The sequence below is a fragment of the Cebidichthys violaceus genome, unplaced genomic scaffold, assembly GCF_023349555.1.
Source record: "Cebidichthys violaceus isolate CVI_PGR_0920_01 unplaced genomic scaffold, fCebVio1.0.p SCAF_21, whole genome shotgun sequence".
Taxonomy (NCBI): domain Eukaryota; kingdom Metazoa; phylum Chordata; class Actinopteri; order Perciformes; family Stichaeidae; genus Cebidichthys; species Cebidichthys violaceus.
In genome coordinates, this window is record NW_027176384.1 from 8,344,188 (window position 1) to 8,360,860 (window position 16,673).

Sequence of the window (16,673 nt, forward strand, 5' to 3'; positions counted from 1 at the left end):
ATGAGCATTAATTAATGGGACATGAATACAGAAGGAGAGAGAGGAGAGGAGAGAGGAGCTCAGTGTATCCTAGGAAGTACCCTGACAGTCTAGACCTATAGCAGCGTATCTAGGGGCTAATCCAAGGCAAACCTGAGCCAGCCCTAACTATAAACCTGAGCCAGCCACAACTATAAACCTGAGCCAGCCACAACTATAAACCTGAGCCAGCCCCAACTATAAACCTGAGCCTGCCCTAACTATAAACCTGACCCATCCCTAACTATAAACCTGAGCCAGCCCCAACTATAAACCTGAGCCAGCCCCAACTATAAACTTGAGCAAGCCCCAACTATAAACCTGAGCCAGCCCCAACTATAAACCTGAGCCAGCCCCAGCTATAAACCTGAGCCAGCCCTAACTATAAACCTGAGCCAGCCCCAACTATAAACCTGAGCCAGCCCCAACTATAAACCTGAGCCAGCCCTAACTATAAACCTGAGCCAGCCCCAACTATAAACTTGAGCCAGCCCTAACTATAAACCTGAGCCAGCCCCAACTATAAACTTGAGCAAGCCCTAACTATAAACCTGAGCCAGCCCTAACTACAAACCTGAGCCAGCCCTAACTATAAGCGTTATCAAAGAGGAAAGTCTTAAGCCTACTCTTAAATGTGATGAGTGTGTCTGGCCCCCGGACTGAAACTGGAAGCTGGTTCCACAGAAGAGGAGCTTGATAACTGAAGGCTCTGGCTCTAATTCTTCTTTTGAAACTCTAGGAACACGAGTAACCCTGCATTCAGGGAGCGCAGCTCTCTAGTGGGGCAATAAGCTCCTTAATAAGATATGTTGGTGCCTGGTCATTTAGGCATTTGTAGGTGAGGAGAATGATTTTAAATGAATGATAATAAGAAATTGCAGTAATCTAGTGTAGAAGTAAGAAATGCATGGACTCATTTTTCTCCATTGTTTTGGATGTAGGCAGCCCTTGGATTTTGTTGGATGTGGGAGTTAAAGGAAATATCCTGATCAAAGCACCAAAAGTATAGCTATGGTAGTCGGCTACTACACCCAGTGTCAGACGGTTAATATGGGGCTGGTTTTTAATGTGTAGGGCCCCCAGTATTTTACACTCATTTAAAAATAACAATCCTGAACAATAAACGGAGATATGTAATGCATTATTTGCAAACTAAGTTCCACTTGTGTATTTTTTGATACAGAAATGCAGCTTTGTGCGACAGTAGAATATATCAATGAACTGTGAAGGCTGCATGGGAGCAGCAGTGGGGGGACTTGGACTCCTAGCTATCATCCTGATAGACTGGGTCCTGGTATTACTGTAGACTGTGTGACATCACTGACAGGAAAATTCACTGCCCCCAGTCTTCCTCACCAATGCAGGCTTTGGATTATTACATTCATAATTGGAAGTGTGGCCTTTTGATTCATAAAACCCAGCTCTCATCTCTCCGTGTTCTGCTCCAGTGAGCAAGGTGCAAACATATCAATAGTCCACAGGAGGAATTATTACTCATTACTCATACTCCTATCGACAGTGACAACCACGTTTGGCATTAACGGCCTGCAGCTCCAACATGTGTAATGTTGATACATGGAGCAGAAAGTGCTTATGGCAGCTGTTTTAATTCACCAGTATTCACACTAGCGCTCTCAATGAAAGGAGCCGGATCGATCGGCTCTCCTCACCGCCTCCGTGTCAACAAATTGGCGTGACCTATGGCTGCTGGCATCATGAAGGAGCGCGGAGCTCAGCCGGTTCCCCGCCCCGGCCCAGAGGATATAAATACAGGGAGAGGACGCATCGCCAGCAAGAAGCCCCAACCTCTGCCTCTCTCATCCTCTCTGCTGGACACCAGGCTCACAGGATCCACCACACCATGAAAGTAAGTACAATGTAGGACAAGTTTTGCCTTTAATCAGAATAACCTGAATCACCTAATGCATGTTAGATAGCTCTGTAAAAATAAGACTTTATTTTATTTCACCTGACTGCAGATGACTTCAGATCTCCATAAGATACTCTTTTGCACTTAAGTTTCAAAGTTAGTCGGTGAATGTAAAGCTTGGTCTGCCTCTGAGAAGGATGCTGGTTCTAATCCTGAATGAGTGTCTTTCTCCTCCACAGGGTCTGAGGACCATCACAATAACTTATGTCCTCACGCTGTTACTGCTGGCGTCGTTTATCTCGCAGTCGTGGAGCGCCCCGAAGGTAAAGCAGATCCTCTTAATTCAACTACTGCCTCGATACTCGAGTATGCTATGAAGAAAGAGAGCTCAGCATGTGGAGCACGGATTGTTAGCTCACAGGAGAAGACAATACAGTGTTGTTTCTTCATTCAAGGGTTCTTTCCAGCGGAGGAACTGGACCCCGCAGGCGATGCTGTACCTCAAGGGCACTCGTATGTATTTGCCCAATGAAGCGTGTGTGTACCTGGAGACCCCAGTGTTCAATATTAGATCCATCAATACTACAATATGAAATGAATAAACACAGACGCACCTCTTTTTTTGATGTATTTTTCTGTCTTTGTCCATCAATCACTTCTGTTCACGTGACTTTGTGAAATAAGAGCTGCTTCATAAAAACTACTGTTTTAGGCTGAACGCACTGGGTTCTTTCACACTGTCATGGATATATTGTGTTTATTCATATTATTATTTACGTCATGTATTTATTCAAGAACACTCTGAGTCCCTTTGTATTTGTTTCTACATCACATTCCAGAAGTGATGGACGCATCTTTTTCTTTCTTTCTGTTTCCCAGAGGGCCGAAGGTTCATCTCAGAGGACCGAAAAGAAGGAGACGTCTATGACACATTACACCTAGGTACAACGGAGCTTCTGGTTCAAGTAGAGCACACGTGTGTGTCATGTATGATACCGTTTCATGGAGCTTGGATCCTTTTTGGCTCAGGATAATGACTGTGTGTGTGTGTGTGTGTGTGTGTGTGTGTGTGTGTGTGTGTGTGTTCGCTGTCAGAGACCCGCAGTCAGAACACAGAGAAGCTGAGCGTGGACCAGGCCGCCACCGTCCTGCTCCACTTCCTGCAGCAGGCGAGAGAGGGAGGTGAGAGCAGCATGTGTGCGGGTCCATCTCCTCACAGCGCTGAGCTTTGGGTTCACTAAGGAGCGGACACAAGGAATGCTATACTTTAATATTAATATTGTCTTTTTTTTGAAGAAAACTAATTTAATTCAACTTCAATTATTCAGACCCTAAATCATATAATCACAGCTGTATCTGGACGATGCTGTACAGTATTTGTATCTTGGTGGAAAAAAGACAACGTTGATTCTGGTGTTTATATTTATGTTATGTCAATATATAGCTTTTTTGTGAGAGCAGCTTGTATGTAGCCTGTGAGGCAATACCAACAGGATTTTAAAAGTGAAGGAAACACATCTGGTTCTAAACTCAAACGTATCAGACCATCGTCACTCTGAACCCGTTGACAAAGAGAGACACCCTTTAACAGGTGGAAGCAGGATTCCCACTCTCTGATATCTAACGTGCTTGTTTAAAAAAGGAGATGCACTTATGACTTCTGGTGACTAGTAGTTCTCTTGAATACCTATGTTGAAAAGACTTATTGTAAGTCGCTTTGGATAAAAGCGTCTGCTAAATGACTGCAATGTAATGTAATGTAATGTAAGAATCTTTTCAATACTTTCAAAGTAACTGGGGATACAATATAACAAGTGTTATATTTTATATTATATTATATTTTATATTATAAAGTGTTATGGAGGTCTAATTTAAAATCAAAAGGGGTCTTTACGGACTCTCAGGAAATTCAGTTGAAAGATTCTGTCTTTTGTTCTGTCTTTGACTCAAAACTTATATTTTATATATGTTATAAATTAAATTCCATAATTGAATGTTCATGTTCTCTTTCTCTCACCTAGCCGATGAAAACCCAGATGAGGTGTATTTCCAGGAGCTGCCGGCGTGGAAGAGAGAATACTTCTGATCCCTTTCATACATTTCTAGAGCTGTCTCTGTTTTTTGTTATTTAAGGTTCTGGGTTCTGTGTGAGGGAGAAGAACAGCTGTTTTGTAAATATGAATTGTCTGACTCTGTTTGAAATGTGATGTTTTAATAAAAGACTTGAAATTCTTAGCACTACTGGTTTGAGAATGTCTGAGTTTTTTATAATGGGTTATCAAGTATGCAAATTAATAAATTATTATATGTAAATGAAGGGCGTAACCAAAGAGAGAGTGGCTGTTTTTCAGCATTTATTTGTTAAATAAGTTACATTTGTAAATACACCATGTTTTAGGACACTTTCTCTGAGAAAGATTCTGTGTTCAGAGAGGATGGCAGGTAAAGGAAATACCTCTGGCCATAGAGATAGCGTATACTATGTGGACAAAAGTATATGGACATCCCTGTCTACACACACAGCAGAAGTTATCAGCCCACATCAGCGTTGGACCTCATCTGTTGATGAGCCATCAACAATGTTGTTTAACAGGAAATGAAATACATAATTAAAATTGTGACCAAGTGAGAACTAAACAATTTGCACAGGCACAGCGGGGTGTAAACTTGTTAACTTGTTGTAGATAGGAAGATTTGTCAGGCTATTAGAATTATTGTTACTGTATGGCATCTGCATAGCAAATGATCCCTGGCTAAGCCCCGCCCCCTACTGCTACTCCATCAAGCTGTCAGAATTAAGTTACCATGGAGCCCACGCTGAAAGTAACTGAACTCCCTGAACAAACAACAAATATTATTATTTTTTTTTTAAATGAAAAAGCCATTTCAGGGAGAAGCAGACAGAAGGGTCTATGCGTTGGCAGGATATGTCCAGAATGACAACAGGTTTAAGGATAAAGACAGAAGCCAAAGTGTAATAGTGAACCACCACAAGTTAAGAAACAACACTGGTCCTGAAGAGCCGGGTAGGTCAACGTTCAGTATGCCCTCAGTAGCTAGCATAGCATAGAAGTGCTAACGTAAAGTGAAAACGTAAATTTCGGTTAGTTGTCGGACCCTGGCTGGAGCTGGCCAATGCTACACTATAATTGGCCAGACTGCGTTTTAAGGGCGAGACTTAGGGAAGGGTGAATTGAAGACAATATCCTTGTTTTGTATAAACTGACAGAGAGGAAGCATGAAAACAAATAATGGAGCTTTGGGGAGCTCCACAATTACACTGAGCTTGAGAACAGAAGTCTGGGTTTTGTGATGGACCTGGATCAGGGCTTGTACATCCCAAAGCACTACTAAAGGCCAACCATTGTCATAACGCTTTCAGGCCTTTGAATATTTTGTCTAAAATCCACAAACTTTCGAGAGCCTTTCATTTTTTTACTTTATTCTTTACACATCCATCAGGAACACTGTGACCGACTGTAAATCTGGGTTTTGTTAGCAGCTTCCCAGCTTCCTAACTCTCCGGGTTGCTTCTTCTTGCCCTATGGCACAGTACCCAGCACAAAGGGAGCTTTAATGTTCAGTCGGTCCCTCTCAGCCTCCTCATCTTCATCGTAGGGCTCATCATCATCGCTGTGGTGGGGGGTGGAGTGGACTGAGGCAGAGGGAGAGGGGGGCACTGAGTAGGGCCGTGGGTAACGGAAACCCTCCGTCTGTGGAGACAAAGGTGTAAGATTTTCTGACGTTTCTAAACCACCTGCAGAGGAACAGATTATCCTCCACAGTCAGTTGCTTCATAGGTTGTACTGAAGGCTTCCATAAGTCATTTTGCCTTCTGCCTCAACTTTGCGCTCATTCATTCCTTCTATTCTCCTCTTTCTTCTTTTCTTCCATTTTCTCTTTTTTCTAACCCTCTGCCCTCTTTTTGCTTTTCTTTCCTGCATTTGATTCTATCCCTTAGCCCCTCTTTCTTGTCTTGTGTTGAATTCCTTATTTCCTCCAGTCCTTCATCCAATTTCTCCTTTCTTTTTCTCTCTTTGTTTCTCCCCGCTTTCCTCCTCCCCCTTTCCTGCCCTTCTGCATTGGGCAATGCCCTCCCTTTCCCAACTACTTCCCATCTTCCTATCTTTCCCGTCCTTCTTTTCCCTTATATTTTCAGCTAGATATTATAACTCTAGTAATAATACTTGTTAATGACAAAATAAAATGTAGTCTAATTGTGACTTTGAAATTAAAATGTGTATCAAACCAGCACACTCCACCAGGATCTCTTGTCATTCATCCAAATGTTAAGCTCCCAATTAAAGTCTGACAAATGTTGGTACAATCCAAAAGTATCCATGTGTGTGTGTCAGTCAGAACATGAGAGGGATTCTCGTGTACATGCATGACATGTTACAGGTTCTCACATAGACACCAAAAGATGCTTCTCTGTTAGTAATACCACTGAAGTATTGTGATTAACAACCCTTAGGTGTAAACAGTTGTTGCTCAGTGAAAACTCTTGCTATGTAAATGGAATAAGCCTGACAGGCACAATAGCACCTCCATGCTTTAGAATGGGAGGGGGCAGACTGGGGCACAGATTCAAAGAAGGGCAGCACATTTGGGAAAAGAGTAAAAATGTGTTGAGACTCAAATTTAAAGCCCTCAGCAATAATAAACTGTACTTTATTGGAATGAATGAATGAATGCCAAATAAACCACAATGTTCTAACATGAATCATATTTATAGCAGTGGACATGGACATGTAAAAGACCCCCCACCCAGAAGACAGCCAAATGCTGCCAAGTCATTGGGGTCATTTTGCATCTCTTTGTAGACATTGGATTGGAATTTCAACAGTCACTTCAGAATGATATTTCGATACTAGCAACCCTACGTGCCTGTGCCCCCCTCCCCCAGCCACCCCCCTGGCCCATCTCTGGGACTGCTGAAGCGCTCTTCAGCAGTCACATGGACTGCAGTAGGGTACCGGGCATTTTAAATGAGAAGGAATTGGGGGAAAAGCCCCACTTAAAAGAATTTTATAAATAATTTATAAGGCATTTTCACCAATTTCACAGGAACATGAAGTAGTTTATTTTCATACAACTGGCATTTTTTTGCGGATGCAAAATATAAAAGTCATTGCCATTGTTAAAAAATGTACGTTTGATGAGTCTGAACCCAGCGGAGGTATTGATTCTCTAGTTCAGACACTTCACAAAGTCTCTCATTCTCTCGTACAACATTCCTTACCTTCAGCGAGTACATGGGGTCCATCTTGAACTTGTCTGGGAAAGCTCTGTTCAGTGCCAGATGGCGGGCGTGTATGTAGAACTGCAAATCACAAGTCAGCAGAGATGTACATCAACAATTGAACAACTTGTAAACTTTATCATGAAAAAGGAGATGGGTTAGACAGGAGGGACTACCTCAAAGAAGACGTCCAGCTTAGTTTCAAAGAGCTTATGGTTTAAATAGAAATCTATCTCTTTCTTTCTGTTTTCATGCATTCAAAGAGTTGTGTTGATTATTATCTTGTGAGTTGTGTATGCAGACATGAATTAGTATTCAGCCTGCTAGATGTTGTATATTATCTCTTCTCCAACATCTATTTGGTGGTGGTGCAGCAGAAAACAGACCCGTCCCAGGTATCTCCAGTCCAGCAGGTCAGACAGCCTCTCAGTCCGGTTCCGCTGGATGACGCGCTGGCGCAGAGACTGCTGGCAGAAACTGAACATGAACTGGGTCAGCTGGTTACAGGACTCTTCCGGCGAACAGGACCGTCTATCCACGATGTAAACACCTGATAGAGACAGTGAAGGACAACAAGGACACAGATGCACAGTCATGTCTTTAAAATGAAAGGGTTATTGGAGTTTTGACATGAGGCAGGCTGTTTATACGACTAGATGTGTGTGAATGTGTCCACACCATAGGCAGCAGGGTCTGACACGTGCTCCTCCATGAAGCAGCCGAAACCAGACAGGTTGGTGGTCACACTGGGAATGCCCATTACAGTACATTCACCTGGGGAAATACAACACAGCTCAGAAAAGGTACAGTATGGTTGTTGTCAATCTCTGATCCACCGTCTATCGGCCTGACGATGGATGAGCCTCTGGGGGCAAGGGGCTGTATTTCTGGGGTCCTGGTGTAGCCAGCACTTATCAAGGCCAAGACTTAATTTTCCTTGTGCTGCTTGTTGTTTACAGTCCGATTAGCAACTTGAGATGTGAGACTGGAGTTGGTGTTGAGAGACGACATGAATGAAGCCAGACAAAGTTGAATCACCATCAGATGATATCCGGTGGGTTCCCAGATTACATCTCAGCCAATTTGTTTATCCTCTTTTATTTTTGAAGACTACTTGGACTACAAACGGAAACCTGAACTCGATATCAGAATCTTTTCCCGTTGCCTACAGATTCTACATGTGAATGTAGATGGATACAGCCCAGCATGCAATGTAAGCCTGAAATGTGTTGCAGGGTTCACAGGCTTATATAGGCTGCCTTATTGTAAAGTGTGCACTGGATATACAGGATCCATCATTGCCATCAGTGTGGTTGGTTACAATGTGAGGTTACCAGGTGTGTATCCCCATGGCTCATAGTAGGAGGGGAACACTCCAAGGTTACAGCCACGAACAAAGTCCTCATAGTCCATTGGCAGCAGAGGACTGGTGGAGGACAGGAACTCAGGGTGGAAGATGATCTGAGAGAGACAGACAGGGTGACATTTTCACAGATATAGAGTAGAAATGTGACGTTTGCAACGCGTTAGTCACCACTGGGACTTGGTCATTAGCTGCAGTGTGTGAAATAATCTATGATCTTAAATTTGCTGTAGAAATTCATGGTTCCTAGAAGATGAATCCTAATGTTTTGGTACCTTCCAGCTACTGCTGTAGACCCTTTTCACAGCAGCCATTTGACATGTCATTGCAGGGCGTAATTAATAACATTAATTATGGCCCTGTTCCATTTAGGTGGGCCAGTGCCCTGGTATTGAGCATGCTAGCTCACTGAAATGACTGTGACACTGTAAATAGAATGGGACATCAGTTACACATGCGTTTACTCTTTGCTATGACATGCTGCTGTGAAAAGCTGTTGTTCCTTCTGACCAAATGTTTTCTCTTATTGACATTTAATATCAAACATTGTCACGTTTCGTCCTGTCTCCTAAGTTATGTTTTTCATATTTCATCACCGATAAGTATTTCCTGTTTTATTTTGTGTTTTTCTTATCGCTCCTCTCTTTTCAGAATATTCACTTCCTGCCTTTGTGTGTTTTCCCGCCACTGTGATTGTCTGCCCCACCCCTGATTGATCCCACCTGTGTCTAATCACCTGACCCTCCCCAGTGTATTTAAACCCTGTGTTTGCCTGTCTCTGTGCCAGTTCGTCTTCGTCCTCTGTGTCTTACGGTCCAGTGATTGTACTAGTCTTCATGTTCCTGGTTTTTCTGATCACTGCCTGATTTTCTTGCCTGTTCTGACTGCCTTCCTGTGTACCGAACCTCTGCTGATAAGTAAAGACTGTTTTAGTTACACCTTATTCTTTTGTCTGGGTCCTGCTATTGAGTCCTGTTTTACAATAAAAATGGGCATATTTCCCGATAACTTTCACCATTTTCATTTTACGTTTCACAAAGTTTGATTTGGTGCCAATACTACAATTTTGTAGTGTATTGTTTTTTGTATTACAAGAAGATGAATGTTTCTTAAACTAGTGGTGTCTTGTACTCCCATGTGGGATGGGCCGGTTGACACATATAAAAATAAACTAACAATCAAACTATTTACCTGCTGGACTCTGATGACCTTTGTTATAGATATTTGTGGTTCACCTGTATCTCTAAATGTAATGAACAGATTACACTGGAATTAACCGAACACACCCATGCTCAATACAAATCATTCAAAGAAAATCTAGACCCATCATGTAGGCTTTCTCTTTATGATGAATAGCTGACTCCTAAGCTGAGAGAGTTCCCACAATAAACTGTAGCTTTATAACGTTAGCATTTCACATATGATATCCTAATCTTACAGAACAATGGTTTAACTCCCTGATTTTTACCACCAGCATACGACCAGCGTTTTCACTCATCTACAACACATTGTGACACATTGCACACATTTCTGTACAGACATTCACGGTTCCAAGATTATGAATCCTACTGACGTTTTCTCTAGTATCAGCATTACGTTGATTGTTGTGTTTTTTTAGTGAGTCAAAGCATTGCTGTCTGCAGCCTCATAGAGCTGCTGCAAAGCCATTCTTGTTCTGACCAAAATATTGTCACATTGTTCTTCATCATCACCAGGAAAGTCATGCCTAAGAACTTCCCACAAACGGACTCTAGTAGAAAAGAACACATTGATGATGAATATTAAAAATAGCATTCAGGATGTCGTCTACCTTGACACGGTCCTTCCTGGAGTTAAAGAGGCCAATGCGTCGGATGTTGGAAAGGATGGGATCTGTTGAGTCGTCCAGCATGTTGTGAGTGGTCACCGGAGGGAGGCTGTGTCTCTGCATACAGTTTTTGGTTGAAAGAGGGGACATTTAAGTTTGGATTGTGTGTTAGTGGATGGAATTTTCAATCACCACATTTCCATACCTGTCAAGATATATAATGTTTTGGATTAGATTACATCATCATAATCATAATGTCAGTTTAAAAGTTCAATATGTAATATGTGGCTGGTATTTTAGTTTAAAACATTCAATAAATGAACTAACATGATCAGCAGAATATGAAGAGGTTACAGTGTTGACGTGTCAAAGACAGCGATTTAGGCTGCAGTCGAAAAGTCCCCAAATTACCTCCTACCGTCTATTCCTATCCACTTTTCCTTGACCTCTGGAAACATGGGGTCAAGGAAAGATGTGAAAGAGAATTCATGAGGAGTTAGGAAAAGATAACTGTTGTGTTTAGAGAATCCACTACACTAAGCTACGGAATTATGATGCAATGGCAGATGTCACTGACGTAGGTCTTTTTAGTTATTTGTTACGTGTTTGAAGTAAATACATAAATATGAAATGAAACCTAAGGATTGTCACTGTCTATTCATATTCATCAACATGAATCTCATTCCTTTATGACTATGAGTATAATTGTTAAACCTGTGAAAACGTTTGTTTTCATGGACGAATGGTGCATCATTTTAAATGTTGCCGCTGCAAGGAATTGTGGCCGGTATTATCTGCTTTCCTTTGGTAAAGGAAGGTCCAGTGTTTCCTATGCTAAAGGAGCTACAAAAGGAAGCATTGAAGCACCTTTCCTTAGCATTTAGAGAATTCAAACAGCTTTCATCATGGCGGCCACTTAGATACTTCAGGGTCATTTCACTCAGTGAGGAACCTTCCTAAGCAAGACCATAGCCCTCTACTGAAATGAGCATGCTAACCAGCTAGCATCCGATCTTCTAATACCGATTGTACCTGGAGAGGCAATAGTGAGTCACTGTAGCATCCAGTCTGTCCTCAGTCCAACACAAGAGGACAAAGAGGTAGAACTGCTCCGAGTGCTTGTTAATAATACGTCCAAGTTCTGTGTGCGTTTTATAGTTTGAATATTGGATTCAATTTAAAGTGGCAGAAATGAGAAAAAGACTCTCAGCCTTGCCTCGTCCTGGTAGAAGGACTGCCTCGACTCCCCGCCGCATCAGCAGACTTTCTGTTTCTGTCTTTACTCAGGTTAGAGCCAGCGCTCCACCAGCCTGCTTTGACTTCTTTAATTAGGTCCATCTCCCGGAGCTGCTGCACGCTCTCCTCCAGGCAACGTGGTCTCCTGGCCGTGGGGAGGACGAGACCAAGGAGCGGTTTGTTTTCTCATTTCTGCCACTTTGGGTTTAATCCAATAAAAAAACGATCCAAACGTATCGTGACACAGCCCTGTCTAGTGTCACAGTAAACACAGATGGCTAATGTAAGCTATAGGCCGACGCCACATGGGAAGATTATAAGATAGCAGAGTCTCAGAGTTTCAGCAGTTTGGTTGAATTTTGCGTATTGGTGACTGTACATTTAGAGCGTATGGACACAGTAGTAGAGGTGGAATGCTGACCCCTAATTCTTTGGCGCATGTAGTCTTGCACATTGCCCTTTTAAAGGGTCCTGAATAATGTCCTGATTTGATTTAAATCCATTTCCTTCAAGGATAATAATATTAATCAATTAATCTTTCAATATAGCTTATGCTCATTGCACCAAGATTAAAGACTGAAAGATGCTTAAGTCTCCTGCGAACTCCACTGGACAGATAAATAATGTGTATATTCAGTCTGGGTTCATGTATGACTCTGTGGCATATTAGCTGAATTCCCATTCCTAAATGTAAATGTTTGGCTGCATTCATATACTATAAGTCACACAGATACAAACACACATGCCTGAAGCAGTGGAGTGAGGAGAAATTACCTAATGAGCATTTGAGTCAGTGGTCCGTGACTAGTAACCTTTCAGGGGGGGATTCTGAGAGCTATTGATCAGTGCAGGCATTATCTAAACCTAACAATATCCGATTACTGTCTAACATCACGACACAAAGCAAAATCAGTAATTATAATCGGGAATCACTGTCATTACCCAGGGAGTCGTTTGTTTTCTGAACTTGCAAAAAGTAGGTGTACAAGCAGTATACGATTCACCATATACAGAGAAAAAGGGTCTGACAACTATCCGGCTCTGCTCCTTGGACTCGCATGTAGTCGTTTTCAGGCTGGTGTAGTGGATTTGGAGCTGGTCATGGTTAAACATTTTGCAATAGTGATGCTTTTCCAAAAATGAACTGCAGTCACTGAGCCGTGGCCTGTAAAGGCCCACTGAGGACGACATGCTGGACTCAGACCTCATCCCGCTTCTGCACAGAGCACTGGTCACTTGTTTATTGAAGGTTATATATATATATATATATATATATATATATATATATATATATATATATATATTTAGGGCCCCAGCAATACACCAGCCAAGTAGAACGGATGAACGGTTCTCGAGATGTGCAAAGGAAAGACACACACACACACACACACACACACACAAATGAGGTTCCTTGCTTTATAGATGCTAAAATTGGAGTTTACGGTTCAGCTGTGTAAAATATTTTTGGGTATTAAATAAACCAAGCAGAGTGAAAGTCTGTAAATGTAAACTATGCAGACCTGCATCCTTTAAATCAGAGCTACATGGCTGATGTATAATATATAGGATTGCCCTACATTGCCATGAAATGTCCAAGAACAACGCTCCTGTTTCTCAAACCCCTAAAATAACATGCTGAAACGATCTCCCTCAGCCAATCACACAGTTGCTGTCAAATTTTAAAACTGTTCTCCTTTCTGCTGCTATCGGTTGTCATTTCAGTAAAAAACATTGTGACCTTCTTCCACCCCATTCACCTCCAGTCTTCATCATATCCAGCGCCCAGTCCTGCTCCTCATCCCATCATTGGATCTTAAGCAACTCCCTTCATCACCACCACTAGTGTCTAGACTCTAAGGGGAACATTCCTAATCTAACCACTGCATCACTACCCCCTTTTAACATAATCATAATCATATCACATCATAATGGAGTTCAATAATGGAGTCCAATTGCCAAAAACTCTTCACTAATTATTTTAAAAAAATGGTCTGAGATCAGCACCATAAAGATGGAAAACAAATGATTCCATATGGTTAGAATATTTTTTTCCACTTCAAAGATCATTTAGATGTAATGTAAATGTAATTTGATTTTTGATAATGTCCCGTTCTATTTTTATTCATGTATGATGAAAAATCCAAGCTGGACTGGGCTTCTGTCCGGGCACTATGTCCGATATCCTTTTTTTATTTGTGCAACATGACAAAACCTGAATGACAGAAGACGGAACGTAAAAAGGAAATCAGAATGAAGAAAAAAAACAAACTCAAACCAATGCCCATATTAGTTTAAACAGAAACAGAGAAGTGAAACGCTCCAGTACCTGAGTGGCGAAGATGGCTCTCTTCATAATGGTGAAGTCGTCTCGATCCAGAATGGAGTTCATGTCAGGGATCATCCCTCTGAAGATAGAGCAAACAATAAACACAAACATAGCACATGCGTAATCATCATTCATCACAGAGAACCAGTGTTGATGTACACAGTGTAAAATCAATAGATGTGTGGGTTCACTTACAGTCTCCATTTACTTACTTTAACAGAGCATCATACAGCTTTTTACCAAACTTCTCCTTCACAGTGTGAGCTGTATCCCTGTGAAAGTCAAATAGAAACCTTTTTATTTACCATTTACCCCAAACTCATGAACTTCACCAGCACTGCTAAACAAAATCAAAATTCATGTGCCAACAATGACGTCAAAACCGAAAACCGGAGCAGCCATTATTAGCTTTCTATTAGGATGATATTAGTGGCAGAGATTTTGAGAGACCATCCTAAACGTTGAGGTCCTACTTTTAGGTCTAGAGGTTTGAAAAAGTGGCTTTGATGTCACTGAAAGTACCCGAGAAAGTTCATAAATTCTGCTTGGCATCAAGTACAAAATGCCTGAGCTCAATTTTAAGTGGATCAGGGTTAGATTGTTGGCCAAATCCTTTTGAAACATACAGTATATATATGATGTCAATGCATGGATAGTATAGTATCTCTTTATGTTGGTATTGGACTGTCATGAAAACCATATGATTGCATACCAGAGCTGCTTGCGTACGGCCTGTCCCTTCAGTGACTCCACGTTGAAGTTGTTGGTTTTAGCTGGCATGATGAAGAAAACTACCACTGTCATATCATTTTTGTGGACCTTTGGATCGAGAAAATGGGAAAAACAGGATGAATTAGTGCTTTGGAAAGGAATGCATGTTGAAGAATTTTTAATCTTCAGCATTAAAAAGGTTATAATCCCAGGGAGGGGGAGGGTGTTCCACGGAGATAGTCGGCCCTCCATTATTGTGTTGATTAATAAACAATCATTTCCAAGTAATTCATGTTGTGGTGACTTTAATTCTTTTATTTTAGCCGCTACTGGCTGCCGATTGATCTTAATAAAAGACTCTAGACACAAAGAAGTTACCATTACTTTATATCTTGGCGTTTATTTTGCCTTTGGTGTTCAGGAATTGTCCGTCACTTCCAATATGTTTGATCATAAAATTTAAACAAATATTGATGCACAGTTTTGTCGAACACAGTGAAAAACTGTTTGCCTCTTTCTAGCCACACCTGCGATTACTGGGATTAAATAGGCTGAGGCCAGCCCAGGCTTGTAACAAAACATCACCTAGTGCTTGAAAGGCGTATTACACATGAACACAAATCAAATAAATGGCTCCTATGTATGTAATTGTCCACGATGGACGCTCAAAAAAAACCTCCTAACACATACATCGTTATGATGTTTTCTATATAATCCCATAAAAATGCAAACTCATCTCCGTCAGGCTTTACAGTTTTTTTTGGAATGGGGGTAAAATAATCAGAAGCGACAACAAAATGTATCTTTATTCTACATAAACTTTAAGCACTATAAATAAACTTTGTTTTAATAACAAATAAATTAGATCTTCTTAAATCTCTTATTTTCTTTAGTATTTTTATCATGAACAGATATGTAATGATGATTACTGGGTAATTTGTATATTGATATTGTCCAATGTCAAGTCTCGATTTAATCATATGACGAGACAATACCAGTGTGTGTGTGTGTGTGCTTCATAACTGGTAACTAGTGTGCACTAGGACCAATTATAATAGCGTGCACTAGGACCCATCATAAGGGTGTGCACTAGGACCCATCATAAGGGTATGCACTAGGACCCATCATAATAGTGTGCACTAGGACCCATCATAATAACGTGCACTAGGGCCCATCATAATAGTGTGCACTAGGACCAATCATAAAAGTGTGCACTAGGACCAATCATAATAGTGTGTACTAGGACCCATCATATTAGTGTGCACTAGGGCCCATCAAAATAGTTTGCACTAGGGCCCATCATAATAGTGTGAACTAGGACCCATCATAATAGTGTGCAGTAGGACAAATCATTTTACGTGCACTAGGACCCATCATAATAGTGTGTACTGGGACCCATCATAATAGTGTGTACTGGGACCCATCATAATAGTGTGCACTAGGACCAATCATAATAGTGTGCACTTTGAACTAGGACCCATCATAATAGTGTGCAGTAGGAAAAATCATTTTACGTGCACTAGGACCCATCATAATAGTGTGTACTAGGACCCATCATAATAGTGTGCACTGGGACCCATCGTAATAGTGTGCACTAGGACCAATCATAAACGTGTGCACTAGGACCCATCATAATAGTGTGTACTACGACCAATCATTATAGTGTGCACTAGGACCAATCATAATAGTGTGCACTAGGGCCTATCATAATAGTGTGCACTAGGACCAATCATAATAGCATGTACTAGGACCAATCATAATAGCGTGTACTAGGACCCATCATTTTAGCGTGCACTAGGACCAATCATAAACGTGTGCACTAGGACTAATCATAATAGCGTGTACTAGGACCCATCATTTTAGTGTGCACTAGGACCAATCATAATAGCGTGTACTAGGACCCATCATTTTAGTGTGCACTAGGACCAATCATAATAGTGTGCACTAGGACCAATCATAATGGTGTGCACTTGGACCAATCATAATAGTGTGAACTAGGACCCATCATAACAGTGTGCAGTAGGACAAATCATTTTACGTGCACTAGGACCCATCAGTGTGCACTAAGACCCATCATAATAGTGTGCACCGGGGCTCATC

At 41.4% G+C, this 16,673-nt stretch overlaps 2 protein-coding genes across 2 annotated transcripts in view; one reads left to right on the top strand and one right to left on the bottom strand.

Moving 5' to 3' along the window:
• Positions 1-551: 551 nt before the first annotated feature.
• spx (spexin hormone) lies at positions 552-4,110 on the top strand. The gene is made up of 6 exons (XM_068717176.1): positions 552-1,885; positions 2,128-2,211; positions 2,344-2,401; positions 2,768-2,830; positions 2,984-3,070; positions 3,910-4,110. The coding sequence occupies exons 1-6, from the start codon at positions 1,880-1,882 to the stop codon at positions 3,972-3,974; spliced, it is 363 nt and encodes a 120-aa protein (XP_068573277.1). The 5' UTR covers positions 552-1,879; the 3' UTR covers positions 3,975-4,110.
• Positions 4,111-4,233: 123 nt separating this feature from the next.
• Positions 4,234-16,673, bottom strand: part of gys2 (glycogen synthase 2) — a 29,517-nt gene continuing 17,077 nt past the window's right edge. The window contains exons 8-16 of the mRNA XM_068717164.1: positions 14,575-14,681; positions 14,075-14,134; positions 13,863-13,941; positions 10,304-10,417; positions 8,465-8,591; positions 7,809-7,904; positions 7,517-7,680; positions 7,131-7,211; positions 4,234-5,601 (exon numbers count right to left, since the gene is read on the bottom strand). Of these exons, the coding sequence (XP_068573265.1) occupies positions 5,431-5,601; positions 7,131-7,211; positions 7,517-7,680; positions 7,809-7,904; positions 8,465-8,591; positions 10,304-10,417; positions 13,863-13,941; positions 14,075-14,134; positions 14,575-14,681 (999 nt within the window). The 3' untranslated portion in view covers positions 4,234-5,430. The remainder of the gene's footprint in view (positions 5,602-7,130; positions 7,212-7,516; positions 7,681-7,808; positions 7,905-8,464; positions 8,592-10,303; positions 10,418-13,862; positions 13,942-14,074; positions 14,135-14,574; positions 14,682-16,673) is intronic.

Bases quoted from the DNA above. Each gene is read 5' to 3' on its own strand.
- spx (XM_068717176.1), top strand. The intron at 2,212-2,343 runs GTAAAGCAGATC...TCTTCATTCAAG, and splicing joins AGTCGTGGAGCGCCCCGAAG to GGTTCTTTCCAGCGGAGGAA. The intron at 3,071-3,909 runs GTGAGAGCAGCA...TCTCTCACCTAG, and splicing joins GCAGCAGGCGAGAGAGGGAG to CCGATGAAAACCCAGATGAG.